This window comes from Ruditapes philippinarum, unplaced genomic scaffold, assembly GCF_026571515.1.
Source record: "Ruditapes philippinarum isolate M1 unplaced genomic scaffold, ASM2657151v2 ctg277_1_1_1_1, whole genome shotgun sequence".
Classification (NCBI taxonomy): Eukaryota; Metazoa; Mollusca; class Bivalvia; order Venerida; family Veneridae; genus Ruditapes; species Ruditapes philippinarum.
In genome coordinates this window covers 83920-96926 of record NW_026859416.1, presented here as the reverse complement: position 1 = coordinate 96926, position 13007 = coordinate 83920, and the positions used below count along the sequence as shown (strand labels likewise).

The 13007-nt window shown below is 30.4% G+C and overlaps 1 protein-coding gene across 1 annotated transcript in view; it reads left to right on the top strand.

Annotated features, from left to right (window-relative positions):
• LOC132756411 (uncharacterized) overlaps nt 1–11270 on the top strand; it is a 45609-nt gene extending 34339 nt beyond the window's left edge. Inside the window, exons 54-66 of the mRNA XM_060747481.1 lie at nt 314–436; nt 1498–1758; nt 2740–2859; nt 3901–4179; nt 4840–4943; nt 5599–5660; nt 6346–6530; nt 7117–7219; nt 7893–7909; nt 8158–8284; nt 9664–9752; nt 10513–10613; nt 11130–11270. Of these exons, the coding sequence (XP_060603464.1) occupies nt 314–436; nt 1498–1758; nt 2740–2859; nt 3901–4179; nt 4840–4943; nt 5599–5660; nt 6346–6530; nt 7117–7219; nt 7893–7909; nt 8158–8284; nt 9664–9752; nt 10513–10613; nt 11130–11216 (1658 nt within the window). The 3' untranslated portion in view covers nt 11217–11270. The remainder of the gene's footprint in view (nt 1–313; nt 437–1497; nt 1759–2739; nt 2860–3900; nt 4180–4839; nt 4944–5598; nt 5661–6345; nt 6531–7116; nt 7220–7892; nt 7910–8157; nt 8285–9663; nt 9753–10512; nt 10614–11129) is intronic.
• Nucleotides 11271–13007: the final 1737 nt, after the last annotated feature.

Below are 13007 nucleotides of genomic sequence, written 5' to 3'. Positions count from 1 at the left end.
TAAGAGCATGCTGGATTCTTATCTAATAATCATATTTATTACTAAATGTAAGCAATTAATGATTTAAACTAACTCAGTATTTTTTAACTAGTAGCAAGCAGCTGTATTGCCACTGAGCATATCTTGTATAATATTCAACCTTTCAGTTAGATGAGAAGGAAATATCTTTTGAGGAGTAAGAACGTTACCTATAGTTATTCTTGACTTAACCTTTATAAAATTAATTAAAAATAAGAATTGCTCTTATTGGCAAATCCACATACATTCATTTGTTCTCCTTACAGTATTTCTGTATTTTACTTTCCGTTTTAAGATATTGACGAGTGTGAAGATGCAAATGGAATGTGTACTCAGATTTGCAACAACACCCTTGGTAGCCATATATGCAGCTGTAACGTTGGCTTCATCTTGATGAACGATGGAATAACATGTCAAGGTTGTTTACTTTAGATGAATATTGTACCAAAATACTTGTCTAAACTTTTCTATTTTAGATGACCATTTTGCCAATAACACACTTTTCGAGATAAAAGAATTTCACAAATTGAACAGAATAATAATGGAATATTTTCAAGCATATACTAAAACGGGATAATTCATAAGACTTCAACAGTTTCTAAATTCTTTTGGTATGTAAGGTATCGTCGGTGTTACAGTATCCAATATTATATCCAAGAAAAAAGTACTTTGTAATATCTGTCCAGAATATTGTATACTAGAAAAAAAACAACTTTTGAATTGGTCTTGTGCTTCTTTAAAAAGGTAGTACACTTTTCGTGATGGCATTTAATTCAAATAGATATTAAACTGGTTAATACTATGTGATTATAGCTTTTGAAAACTAATATAATACAAACACTTGGATATTTTTTAACGATATTAAACAATTCAAGTCGAGATTGTATATATTTTCAGACTGACATTGTTCCATCTTGTTTACATTATATTTTTATCTTAAACAACTGCCGAGCTATAACGTTTTCAGATACTTGAAAGGTCGCCGATAAAGAACTAAGTGTTAAAGTATTACTAACTTGTGTCAAAAAGTATTCTTAATGTAAAGTCGCATCATTGTTTGATTATTTTATGCATTTTATGTCCAAATTTTGTATGTTACACGAGATGAATCAATCTGGTTGAAATATATTTTCTTTTCAATAAGAAACTATTTAAGGGCTTATATGATGATATTGTACTTTCCGGATTTTGAATAACGATTTTGAAAATATTAAATAATTGTCTATTTCTGTCTGATATAATACAAAGTGTACACTGAAATAAATTACATTTCAAACATATGAAACAAAATAACATTTACTATTATTATAGTTGATTACACTGTATGACACTATGCTTAAAAAGATTGCATACATTGCTCAACACAAACTCTTTATCATTTGATTATTAGAACATAGTCAATACAGGACAAGCAAAAGACGTTAAAATTATGGATATATCTTTGTAAATTTCATTCCGTGATGTTTATTTATGTCTCAGCATGTTCAGAGGGAATGTTTGGACAGGGGTGTAAAGAAATATGCATATGTAACACAGCAAATACGAAAACATGTGATAACGTAGATGGATCTTGTACATGCCATCAAGGCTGGGAAGGCAGGAAATGTGATGAAGACACAAATGAGTGTAAAAGTAACACTGACAATTGTCCAGAAAACTCGGAATGTGAAAATAGTGTAGGAAGCTACAGCTGCAAATGCAATTCTGGTTTCACAATGGGAAGCAATGGATTATGCATAGGTAATTATTGCAATTGTTTGTAAATATTTTTGTAAGGACATGAATGACAAAGTTTTGGCTTTAAAAGATTGAACTATTTTTGACAAATAAAAATGTAACAGTTATTTCATATGTCATTTTGGAACAGAAAAACTGTTGGCCCGAGGTGGAGGGGGTAGGTTTTTGAACCTTTGCCCAAGGCAACATTTTTTTCATGACTTGATGAGTTCTAAAATATAATAAGGTGTTAATGAAACGTTTGATTTGCTTATCAAACGGCATGAAAGTATTACATCTTATGTGGAAAACTGTTCATTGTATTGTATGTACATTTGTTTTAAAAGAACTGTGACAGTACAAAAAATGACAGCCAATGGAAAAAAATACATTTTAAAGATCCTGTATGTTTTGTGTTACTGTTTGTATACCACACTTGCAAAGTATACTAAATGTATGTAATTATGCAAATAAAACAATTTTCAAACATCCAAGAATATGTAAAATGTGTACTGCAAATATTTGTGCACATTATATTTAATCAATAAGTTACATGCATTCATTTCTTATTGGAAAATTTGACTTAGAATTTATAGAAAATAAATTTCTAATAACCTCCCTTTATTTACGTGAAATGTTAAATTGGGTAATATCTTTATAGATAATGCTTATTTGAACTTACAAGATTGACAAATCTTAATTTGAGCATCATATTTATGAAATAAAACCATGAAAAAAATGTGTTACAGGATCTTTAAAATTACATGTCCGTCAGAAAAAAGTTACAGACATATATATTAATATATCTTATCTTATCAAAAGTCTTTATTACGATTAAATAGCACTGCTTTGATAACAGAGGTTCAATAATGGCTGGCATACTGGTGATATTAGCATCACGATTACACAATTAAATCTCCCTTACAACTAAGAAGAATACTGATGATTATAATCGATTGATTTCAATGACACTCTATTAAACACACTGAACATATCTTCTGACAGACATTGACGAGTGTAAACTGGAAGAGTATCCTTGTACACTAGACATCTGTGAAAATACTGCCGGAAGCTACGAGTGTAAATGTAACATCGGTTTTGCAGAAATAGAAAATCAGTGCTTACGTGAGTTTTGTATCAGATAAATAATTGTCGTTTAGATAATTTTTGTACATTTTCTCCGTAAAGGAGCGCAAATTTTACTCTTGCGTGCAAATCATGTCAATTTTAATTTGTATATTTCAATATTTCTCATAAAATGACAAAATATAGTAAAACATGTTTTTATGCCTCCCACAAAGTGGGAGCATAAAGCGTTGCACTTGTCCGTCCGTCTGTCCGTCTGTCCGTCCGTCTGTACGTCTGTCTGTCCGTACGTCCCGAAATCTTGTGACCGCAACTTCTCTTAAACCTGATGGCAGATTTTGCTTAAACTTACAGGGATGAACAACCTAAATGTATAGATGGTAGTAAAGGAAGGAATTTTTGCTGCGACCAAATTTAACAGAATTATGGCCCTTTGTTGATTTTTTCACTATATACTATGTAGAAATTTTGTGAACGCAACTCCTCTTAAACGGGATGGCAGATTTTGTTTAAACTTACAGGGATGAACAACCTTAATGTGTAGATGGTAGTAAAGGAAGGAATTTTTGTTGCAACAAAGTTTAACAGAATTATGGCCCTTTGTTGATTTTTTCACTATATACTATGTAGAAATTTTGTGAACGCAACTCCTCTTAAACCTGATGGCAGATTTTGCTTAAACTTCCAGGAATGAACAATCTTAATGTGTAGGTGGTATTAAAAGAAGGCATTTTTGCTGCGACCAAATTTAAAAGAATTATGGCCCTTTGATGATTTTTAGTTTTCAACTTGTGACACATGTAGTGCAAAAAATACTTGACCTAGAGTCATTAGATTGACAGAACAGTCGCGTGTGGGGGCATTCGTGTCCTATGGACACATTTCTAGTTTTTATCTGTCTTTGTAATATAGCCCCTGAAGGAGCGCCTATCCATAGAAGTGTTCCGCGTAAATATTAAAATTGATTATTTTGCAATATGAAATATACCGTACTTATACATGTCGAATACTTGACTCTCCTACTTGAAAAATAAATCAAATAATTGCCTTATCTTTTCGTATTTTATTTATAAATGAAAGGGTGTAAGAATAACACGTTCGGTGAAAACTGCTCGAAAACCTGCGGATGTAACGGAGAACATTCTGTGAACAAATCCCAGACGTGTGACATCGCCACAGGCAAATGTATGTGCCAACCAAACTGGCAAGGTGATGCGTGCAATGACGATGTTGATGAATGTGAGGAAAAATCGATATGTAAAGATAACGATAATACTGTCTGTGCTAATTATGATGGCGGATATTCCTGCAATTGTGAACACGGTTATAAAGAGTACCCTGGTACAATTTGCATAAAAGGTAACATTGTCTGTATGAGTTATTCAAAAAGTGTTAAGTATATCTATTTCAAAAGATATATACTGCTTCATGATAGAATAAAGCTTACACTACAACATAAAAACTATAGACCCGTTTTTAAAAGACGCAAATTATTCACGTCTGAATACTCTATTTATGTTACGACGTTTACACAAATTATAAAACAATAAAACTGTATCCACATAATTCAAAAAATTTATACCACCAACATTGGTCGGCTTAGGATCATAAGTGGTATAAGCAACAATGTTTATATTCTTTCTAATGGAAATGACTACATCAATTACTTTGCTTATGAAGCAGAAACAAATGTACTTATTTTAAAAGATAATGTATAATAATGATAATATTAGAAATTAGAAATAATATTAGAAACAAAATGTTACTTTTGTTATTACTTTTATATAACAACGTTTTAATATCAAAGAGTTACCCTCAATAACATGGACTATCGTCATAACAACGCAGTGTTTTCTTCTTTAAAGAATCGGATATTAAATTCATTGAATACAATGATATTATTCAAGGTCATCAAAGAGATGATTTGGATATACATTTGCATCAAGATACAAGATAATTACGAAAGGTAAATGAAAAATATTAAATATTTCCACTTATGTGATAATTGTTTACTTGCAGAATCGCCAATAATGATAGATCTTACAGTGAATATGACTCTTAAAAATCCACCTGTAATATGTTCAGGTAACAACACGGATCTTTACAATCACGCGACGACCAGTGTGAGTATATGTATCATTTTAGTGGTGGGCCTGTCCGTGCTCTGCCTTGCACCCTGTCCTGTTTTTGTTTGGAGACCTCCTGGGCTCCTTCACGATGGTTCTTGTTGCTGGGTCATTAGGGGATTGTGTCCATTGAACACCGCCTTTCCTTGTTGATCTTATTTGTCATATAATAAGATATAAGATGTAAAACATAACTATTTCTATATCTAACGTAATAATTTATTTTTTGCACTTCTAACACATTGCTTCAAATCTTGTTGAACCATCATTTGATTGGAGATGTGTAAGACAGATGTACGTTAATATTATTTTAGCTGAATAACCATTTGATTGGAGAAGTGTTTCAAATATATGAAAGCCAACGCTGTTTTATTATTTATGTGCATATCGTTTGTAGGAAGTTTTTTTGTATAGTTATGCTGTTCTTTCTTTGTTCTCGTTCATTTATGACAAATATTAAATAAAATCAAGGTTTCCTTTTTTGTATCTGGATGGAAGGGTTATATTTATTATAAATAAGTATGAGTTCTTTATTGTGAGTTCTTTTATTGTTTGGTTTTCATTATCGGTTGGGTGGGGATGTTGATTTTTCATTCGATGTAACATTGATTTATAAATGTAAATATAATATGTGCTTCTTTTTTTCTTTCAGCTTGGTGAATTCTATAGCATGTATACAAAGGCTGATGTCAATATTTTTGTGACTAAATTTAGGTAATGAATTGTACGTCATATCTTAACATTATCAAATAAGTTAAGTTTAAGTATTGCATATCTAAAGAACACGTTAATCACCGATCGAATCTTCCTGTCTTTTTTTTTCTCGAAGAAAACTGAATATTAATGCAATCATATTACAAATTGTTCCAAGTTTTCATATTCCAGCTAGCTTTATGTACGGATAGACAATGTTACAAGTTAAGTCAATACTGAGTGTATTGTCAGAATAATCCCACCATATCTATATGATGTACGTGGACGCAAGCATGATCTATATTCGTGTTTAGTACAAATGCTGTAATTGGCAATATACTTTATGTGTGATTATTGCTATGAAGTAAATGACATTAGATATGAATATTAGATAATGTTAAATATCCTTTTTAAAATAAAAAAGAACATACTTGCATTTTTATAAACAATTGTTTTATTTGCGATAAACGGTAAAAAATGAAACATTTAATATAACCCTTTATTGCTAACTTTAAAGTTTGGATCGGTTCACCCTGTACATAATTAAAGTGCAGTGGTCGTAAAAGATCCCTGTTCAACCTTTCAGGGGATTACGCATAAGTTAAACAACAACAAAAACAAAACCAAACGAAAATAAAAATAAATACAATGAAGTCAATTATTTCAGCGGTATGTAAGTGTTAAATATCCTTATTTCAATAAATAGTTGCAGTCCAGATGTGTCCCGTAGAATAAAGACTATACGTTCAAAGATATTGTTGGAGATAAGTTACACGGTGAGTTACAACGTAGATGACAAAGATGTTGCTTCGGAACTGACAGCCGCCACTATTGAACTAACAAATGGAGCTAATCTTACTTTTGGAGGAGTATTAGTCTTTGTTATAGCAGGTATTGTCAAAGGGTGCAGGCAACTTAAAGTCAAACTATTTTATATTATGAACATGTAATATTAATATAAGACTGGTCACATTTATTTTACATTTTAATGACTCTATTGGCAAGTTACTAACATCTAACGCACTGTTGATATTTTGTATTCAACTGAAAACTTAGTATACGAAAAACCTTATGTTTACTTAGTTTATTAAAAGGAAAACCACCAAAGAAAAACAAAATATATAATTATTTGAAAATGAAATACCCTAACATATACATAATGTGTTGAGGAACTATCTTTATAAAATATCTGAATGATTGTACGGGGAAAACATGTTTCCACACAGCACAGACAACACTGGTGTCAGAAATCTATTGATAAACGCCAAACACTTCAATATTTTTACGCTAAAATTATTTACTTTATTGCTAACAGTAATCTATTAACGGTGTTATTAAGTAGCATGTCATATCTTTGATATATGCAAAATAGTTGGATTATTTAATATTTTCCAGTTGTTGTATGCACATTTTACATGTATGAAATTAAAAAAAAATGAAAAACATTTGATAATCAATCTTTATGTGTATTAAACAGTAAATGTGAATAGTAAGGAGCCTTGTGATGTTTACTTAGAGACTCTAGGAAAATGTGCTGACGGCTTCAGATGTGAAATTGAAAATGAAAGACCAATTTGCAGGTGAAAATTATTTAGGATTGTCTTGTTGTCAATCAACTTTTCAACAACTCAGCAGTAAATTGCTATCGGAGAATCATGAACGCCGCCTATCCTTGATCGTCTTGTTTTTCTTCTTTTAAATAAAGCAACAACAACAACAATAATAATAATGAAAAAAAAAATACTAGTAATAATGGTAATGATGATTATGATGCTTATGAGTATAACATGTTAGGAATCGATGAAAAGTTACACCATTTGCTAGTTCAAAGCATTTGATAAGATTTCAGAATATCCATTTTTAGCTTGTTTGGTTTGTACAAAACGTCAAATTATTATGACCCGTGCGACGTCATTGCTGTTGTCATCGTGCAAAAACATTAATGTAGACCATTTCTCAAACGTTTTTAATTGTGTCAAATTGAAACATTGAATACTTTTCATCACAAGAGGCAGTTGTTAGGCATTGCGTATAACTCTGAAAGATATGGTTTTGGAGCTGTAGCCCTTTTTAACTTTTTTTGTTAAAAGTAGTTATTTCAACAGAAAAGTGTTGACACTGCATGCGGTGCTCTTGTTATACGTTATTCAACTCGTCAATTGATGTATGACACATACGATAGTCAACCGAAACTATTTAGTCAAACAGTAATGTTATTATTGATGTTTTATGATGATTTATTATATATTTCAGACCAAGCAGTTCAAGTGGTGAGTACAAAGTCTTTGATATAAATCTGATAACTTTTTACCGGCCATTAAAATGCATTTACACGATTAAAACAGTTACTATATCTAAATATACGCCAATATTAATTATATCAATTACTACTGTGCAAATACTTCTATACGTACAAATCAAGAAAGATTATAAAAGATAATAATCAGATAAATGAATAATACTTCGGTTATTTATGTATAAAAATAATGCGATAACGAATTAACGATGTTATTAACAGTTAACCTAGCAATGATAATCGGTGTTGCATGTGGTTTCTTCATTCTGTTGTTGGTAATCATTATTATGATCAGATGTCTTAGACAGCGAAATCAAAGAAAAAAGGATGACCTCAGGATGCAAAAAGAGTATGTTAAGTGTCAATTGTTTATCACAATTAACTTATCCACGGTGCATATCCATATCGGTACCCTCTTTGCGAAATCTGCTGAAACGGTACCCTCTTTGCACATGCACAGGCCACTCTCTGCTAAAAACAAACCAGCGATGGATAACAATACAGTAAAATTTCAATATAATGAGGAAAGAAGGTATGACATGTAGAAAAGATGTATACCACGGAACACTAGAATGTTTTATCTATGTGCTGATTTGTAATGTTCCCTTTTTTCATGTACTACAAATTCACAATAAGCTACAAAAAATCGACATGTCTTGCTTCGCCCATCACCTCGACATATTTTTTTGGGCTGAAATGAACCTGTGGCTTGATTATATATGCATCATACATATTTAGTATGTTCATTACCTCTCTTCATTTGAATTTTTATATCACAGGTACCCTCTCATTTTTTTACACATAGGTACCCTCAAGGCAGGACATATGCTTTTATTTGCGTTAATCGTTAAACTTGTATGTAATATTTACATAAATAAAGAAATATTACATACCTAACGATTAACGCAAATAAAAGCATAGTCCTGCCTTGAGGGTACCTATGTGTAAAATAATGAGAGGGTACCTGTGATATAAAAATTCAAATGAAGAGAGGTAGCCCGTGCCGCTGCAAAACTGAAAGTAGGGTTTTTTTATGAATTTTACAATTATTTTTGACAATGTACTGCCATTTGTCCGAAGATGATATGTAAATGAACATACTAAATATGTATGATGCATATATAATCAAGCCACAGGTTCATTTCAGCCCAAAAAATATGTCGAGGTGATGGGCGAAGCAAGACATGTCGATTTTTTTGTAGCTTATTGTGAATTTGTAGTACATGAAAAAAGGGAACATTACAAATCAGCACATAGATAAAACATTATAGTGTTCCGTGGTATACATCTTTTCTACGTGTCATACCTTCTTTCCTCATTATATTGAAATTTTACTGTATTGTTATCCATCGCTGGTTTGTTTTTAGCAGAGAGTGGCCTGTGCATGTGCAAAGAGGGTACCGTTTCAGCAGATTTCGCAAAGAGGGTACCGATATGGATATGCACCGTGTTATCTTTAATCAAGAGTATGTTTGGGTCTGTTTCTGTTGCTTCAGATATTAGTATGCTGTAATTCAAGCCAATATCTCATGGTTTTCAGAAAAAGAAATGCTAAAGCACATTTTATGGTATTAAATAATTATAAAGACTATATCGCTTATTAACTGATTTGTCGTTTCAATTGAATAAGATACATATACACAGATAAGTGTTTGAAAATTTTATTTTGGTCGCTGTCTAGCGTATTTATTTTCAATCAGTCTTAAAATTTAAAGCATTATGTTTTAGACTGACAACTGCTTCAGACCTTGGAAAGAAGCTTGAAAACGTGAACAAACGGCAGCAAAATGTCTACAATGTGTTAAATTGGCAGACTGGTAAGACGGGTTAGAATTTTGTTTGATAACATATATTTCAGTCTTATTATACTGCACGTTTGTAACGTCACTGTTCTTTGGAAAATGGAGACATGTGTATAATTAATATACACGTCACAGCTACTGTTAAATTTTTAAGTAATTTAATTTTTCACAAATTAAACATTTTACCATATGACACTCATTTGTCGATGTGGCATCAAACAGTACATAAAACAACTTTAAAAATAAAGGTTTTAATGAAAAGAAGTGGTAATCACAAACTGATTATTGTGTTATATTGTTTTATTTGTCGTTTAACATAACAATCATTATGTGATAAAACAGTTCTTGATAGAGCTACTACTATTGTGATATAATTATTATAAGAGATCTATTATGATAATAAGAAATGAAAGTTTGTCATAGTTCTACATCCTTTATACTTTTTAGTGTTGTATATGTGTGTCGCATGGCATATATTGATAAATTGTTATGATATATGGCTATACTTGGATTAGGATATGATGATCAAATGACATGTTGATAAAGTTATTTTTGTATTACATAGGAGCTTAAAATCAGAAAGGTAAGCAACGTTCATGGAGGGAAGCCCTTACTTCTTAACATATTAAATGTTTACTATAGACTTTAAAGATTGATAGCTCTAAATGAGAAGATTAACATTTTTATTAGAATGTTGATAGATTTTTATGTTATGACATACATGTTTCCCTCTTCTATTAATGTTCATATACCATACAGTCATGTTTATTACCAGTGGCAGACATTGAAGATAAGACCGATAACAAGTCTAATATTTACATGACCTGGAAATCAATAGCTTCAAGATTCACCATGTCATCTGAAAGTGACTCTAAAGTAAGATCATACATTTACATAGCAAACAAATGTACCATACAATTAAGTCTTTTGAAGCATAAAATGTAAAACAAAGACTTTGCAAAAATATACTTTACGATTTATTATACAGGCATATGAAGTAAAAATCCATCATTGTTGTATCAAACTTTATACTCAAACTGGATGAATATGACAAAAATATGTTTATACGAAAAAGTTTTCAACTTTTTGTTTAATTTGATTTATGAATCATCAATACGTCACCTTAGTCAAATAATTGTTTATCTGCTAATCAACTTAGGACAACTATTTCTAAAGCGACTAATATGCGTTTCATATTTTTATCATTTTCCTTACAATTACAAATTTTACAATTCAACCTCTTTAATGTCTTTTGAAAAGATAAGGAAATAATTCTTAAATGTCTTTTTAAAAGAATAATCGCGTTTTTTAGATGTCTTTGTTGTTGTCAACATCCATGGATGCATTTTATAATATGTCCTGAAAAGTCAGCGTTTGTTTTTTAATTTGTAGAGTGATGGGCAATTCCACATTCCTCGAGCTAGAATGAGGCCATCTCCTTGTTCAAATCCGGACTACATAACACCAAGAGACTTCTGAACCTGTTGGAACCTGTTCTTTTAATATGAGTTCATGAATATATAGAGGCTATTCAAGGTTTTTTTTAATAAATACAGGATTTATTTTTATTGGGTGGTACGAAAAATAAAATTCATAAGTGGCGGTCAATTTCGTATATTTGTTGAATTTTGAAAAAATTAGTACAGAAGGCCATCAGCATAAAAAACCGGAAAATATGTTTACCTGCATTGAAAAGTGGTAATTTTTACACTGATAATACGGAAAAAGAAAATCAATATTTCGTAAATATTTCTAAATATTTTATCCGTAAATATATAATAATTTTCTTTTATTGTTTATTCTCTGTATTTTTATTTAAATAGGTAAACCAATATAACTATTTTTTCTGAAAAAAAAAGCCACATCTATAATGGAATAACAAATATTCTTAATTATGTTACATTGATATTTCTAAGATTTTGTGTTTCTGATTTATATTTTTAAATGAACTTACATTGCTATATTTAAACTTAACGGTCCTTAAATTGAAAACAATCCTTTAGTTTATAATGTATACAACTTCTTTCTTTTTTGAAGCTAAACATGCAATCACTGTCAATAAGAAATATTAAAATGAACATTTTTTTAAAAGTATAAAATTATGAAAATATGATAAAAAGGAAATGCTTGTTAAAATATGCAAAGGCAAATTCATGTTTTCAAGCTGCAGATCTGAGTTTTTCCTTTGTTATTAAACATATCAACTAATAAAGCTCATTTAAGCGAAACATGTTTTGATAAACTGTGTTGGTTTGTGAATCTTTTTATCATAATTATAACCTTAAGAATACTATGTTTGCCATGTCACTTTCATAAATATGTGCATTTGGACGGACAATTATCTTTGCAATATATTCAAGTATAATTGAAAACTTGTACAATATATAATATACCCGACATCTTTCCTGATCATAGTTATTTATTCACATGCTTTATTCTAATTGTAGTATTATATATGTCATATTTTTATATTTTTCTTCACTTTATTTGACTATGTTCGATAATTTGTATTGGTTGTTAAAAAGGCAATGTTCTATTTTATTTTTATTTTTAAGGTGTAGGAATAATCTTTAAATGCATACTTAATCGGAATTGTCATATCAACAACAAAATCTGTTGATAGTCATTTTAATTTGAGTCCTTTGATAATGTAACTTTCAAGAACAAATCTGTTATTGGTATTTTCTTTTCACATTGAGTGATAAAACACCTGTATTCCTTATCATTTACACAGGCGTATAATTATGTTGAAAGCAGCAGAGTGGAACATGCACTTTTGTTCCTTTTAATGATTGTTATCACTTGAACATTGTGTTTTTCTTATTGCCACGATGATTTACATAGACTTGATGTATTTTTATTTTAGAAGTTGTTTGTTTTTAATGTTATCGGTGTGTTAAGATCACGTAATCAATTTATCATATTAAAACAATTATTTCCAACAGATACATAGAGGTTATGTTATTAGTGTAGGTTCAGTATTGAATTTTTGAACGGGTTGAATAGTGTATGTTCAATACTTAATTGAATGAAATCATATTATGCGAGCCTTTGGTAAGCAAAATATTATTTTATTCAACGAGTTCAATAAATTCAGTAATGACTACACTGATATGATATCCTATTATCACATACCAAAAATAATGTGTAAAGTACAAAAAGATTTATCTTTCGTTACGCTAATATTTGCGGGTATTTACATTAAATTTATATTAAGCAAATGATGTCTCTTCAAAATATATTCACAGTAGTGCTATACCATTTTTTTAC